The sequence below is a fragment of the Thalia democratica genome, unplaced genomic scaffold (assembly GCF_965202585.1).
Source record: "Thalia democratica unplaced genomic scaffold, ktThaDemo2.hap1.1 HAP1_SCAFFOLD_2168, whole genome shotgun sequence".
Lineage (NCBI taxonomy): Eukaryota > Metazoa > Chordata > Thaliacea > Salpida > Salpidae > Thalia > Thalia democratica.
In genome coordinates this window covers 1-2,000 of record NW_028140939.1, presented here as the reverse complement: position 1 = coordinate 2,000, position 2,000 = coordinate 1, and the positions used below count along the sequence as shown (strand labels likewise).

Here is a 2,000-nt window from a genome sequence, read left to right as displayed (position 1 = left end):
CGCGATGTAATTATTTTTATGTGCTTTGTTCTCATTGAAACAAAGGTCGAATTGCATAAACAAAAAAATTTATTGCTGTTTCATAACACAAACAGACAGATTTAGTGCAGAGCAAATAAATAAACGTTATATATTAAAACACGTTTCAAACGTCCTAAACTAACCTGTTTTTTATTGTATAACGAAAAAAAATGTTGAAGATTTTTTACATGGTTCGCAAAAATAAACTTACATTAAATGTCCTACTTTAATTTGTTTAAACAAACTAAAGGTTTAACACTTTTTACCAGCATTACCTAAAGCGCGACAATATTGACAAAAGGTTAGTTTGCTCATCAGCAAAACATAATACCAAGTATAACCTCCCTGATATTTTAGTATTTTACATAAATATGCTTCTAGCTAAAATGAATTTTTGATATTAGTAATAACAAATCGTTTATTTCAAAAACGTTTAACGCCTGCTTTACTCAAAGTAAAAACCGATTGTCTGACTGCTACAAATTTTTGCTTCTTAATTTGTGATAAACTATTTTAAATATTTCAAACAGCTACAACTAGTGTTATTACATCTAACATTTTTGTCTTCAAAAACAATAATAAAAACTGTAAACATTTACTCGATATAAATTTATAATCAAAATATTTGAAACAGCGGCAACTAGCGACTGCCCTACTGGTTGGGTGAAGCACGACACCTCGTGTTACTACTTCTCTCAGGAGTTTTTCGAATCCAAACCTTGGCACGAAGCGCAAGCAAAATGTGAAGTTATGGGGAGTAACCTTGTAGTCGTCAACAATCTCAAAGAAGATGTTTGTTTTGTTTTTTTTTACATTTTAAATATTTAGTTAGATTTATATCTAAACAGTAGTAGACTTTTCTGAAACAAAACACTGCGTCGCCTATGTTTAAAAATTAATTGTTTCAGTGTTTTTAAATAATAAGATAACCCAAATAAGTAACGGTTTTAAGGTAAATTGATCAAAATTTCAAAACCTACACGTTGCAATACAATATAGAAAACTCGTATATACTTAAAAGTGAAAAAGAAACTTAACAAAACTCCTATTGAAATATTCCCCTAACATAGGAATGGTTGTACGGCCACTTGAAAGACGACCAGGGGAACATCCCGGTTTCAACGTGGATCGGATTTTTTGATCTCAACGAAGAAGATAAATGGCAGTGGGTTGATGGAAGCGATAACTCTTACACGTGAGTTGACTTGCGTTTAATGTTAATATTACGTTATAGTACTTAATTCTATTGTCTAGTGTTGACAATTCTGACTTACACTTGTGCACTGATTTTTTCATTTAAACGCATTATTATGACGTATTTGATGAAAATTTTATGTAAATTATTTGCAGTTTTTTACAACTTACTACAAAATAATTAATATAAAGGCACGCACTTGAATATATAGTTCAAAAAAGGTATACTTATATTTAATATCAAAACAAACTTACAGTGTAAAACTTGACAACCAATTAGAAAATTCCCATTTTTCACAGCCACTGGTCAGTAGGTCAGCCTGACAATTACAAAGAATCGGGACACGGAGAGGCTGAGGACTGCGCTGAATTTCAGGATTTTAAACCTGGAACCTGGAACGATCAGTTCTGCGGGTCACCGAGGTACTTCATCTGCGAACGCGATTACAATAAAGGTGATCAAGTTTTTTTAAGTTGAGTTAAACGTACTTTTAGTAGTTATAGGAATATCAATAAATATTGAACGTTTAAAAGTGTTGGTTTTATTTAATGTCTTGACCAAAAGGTGCAAAGATAATTGCTTATGGCTATTTGTTAACTGTTTTGAATGAGACAAAATATAATGTTCATAAGACTTATGATGAACCTCTGTCTTACTTAAAGGATTTTTGTAGAAATATTATAAAGTTAAATATGTTAAGCAAAATATTCATTTCACAAATCACAAATGACTAACAAGCTAATGAATAACAGAACCGACGCAAAATTGCGACCTGGCCAACAAA

The 2,000-nt window shown here is 31.2% G+C and overlaps 1 protein-coding gene across 1 annotated transcript; it reads left to right on the top strand.

Annotated features, from left to right (window-relative positions):
• Positions 1–655: 655 nt before the first annotated feature.
• On the top strand, positions 656–1,678 carry LOC145849094 (C-type lectin domain family 10 member A-like; the record flags this gene model as incomplete). The annotated part of the gene is made up of 3 exons (XM_082954171.1): positions 656–813; positions 1,092–1,216; positions 1,516–1,678. Coding segments are annotated over 3 exons (446 nt in total), but the record flags the coding sequence as incomplete, so codon positions are not given.
• Between the last annotated feature and the right edge of the window lie 322 nt (positions 1,679–2,000).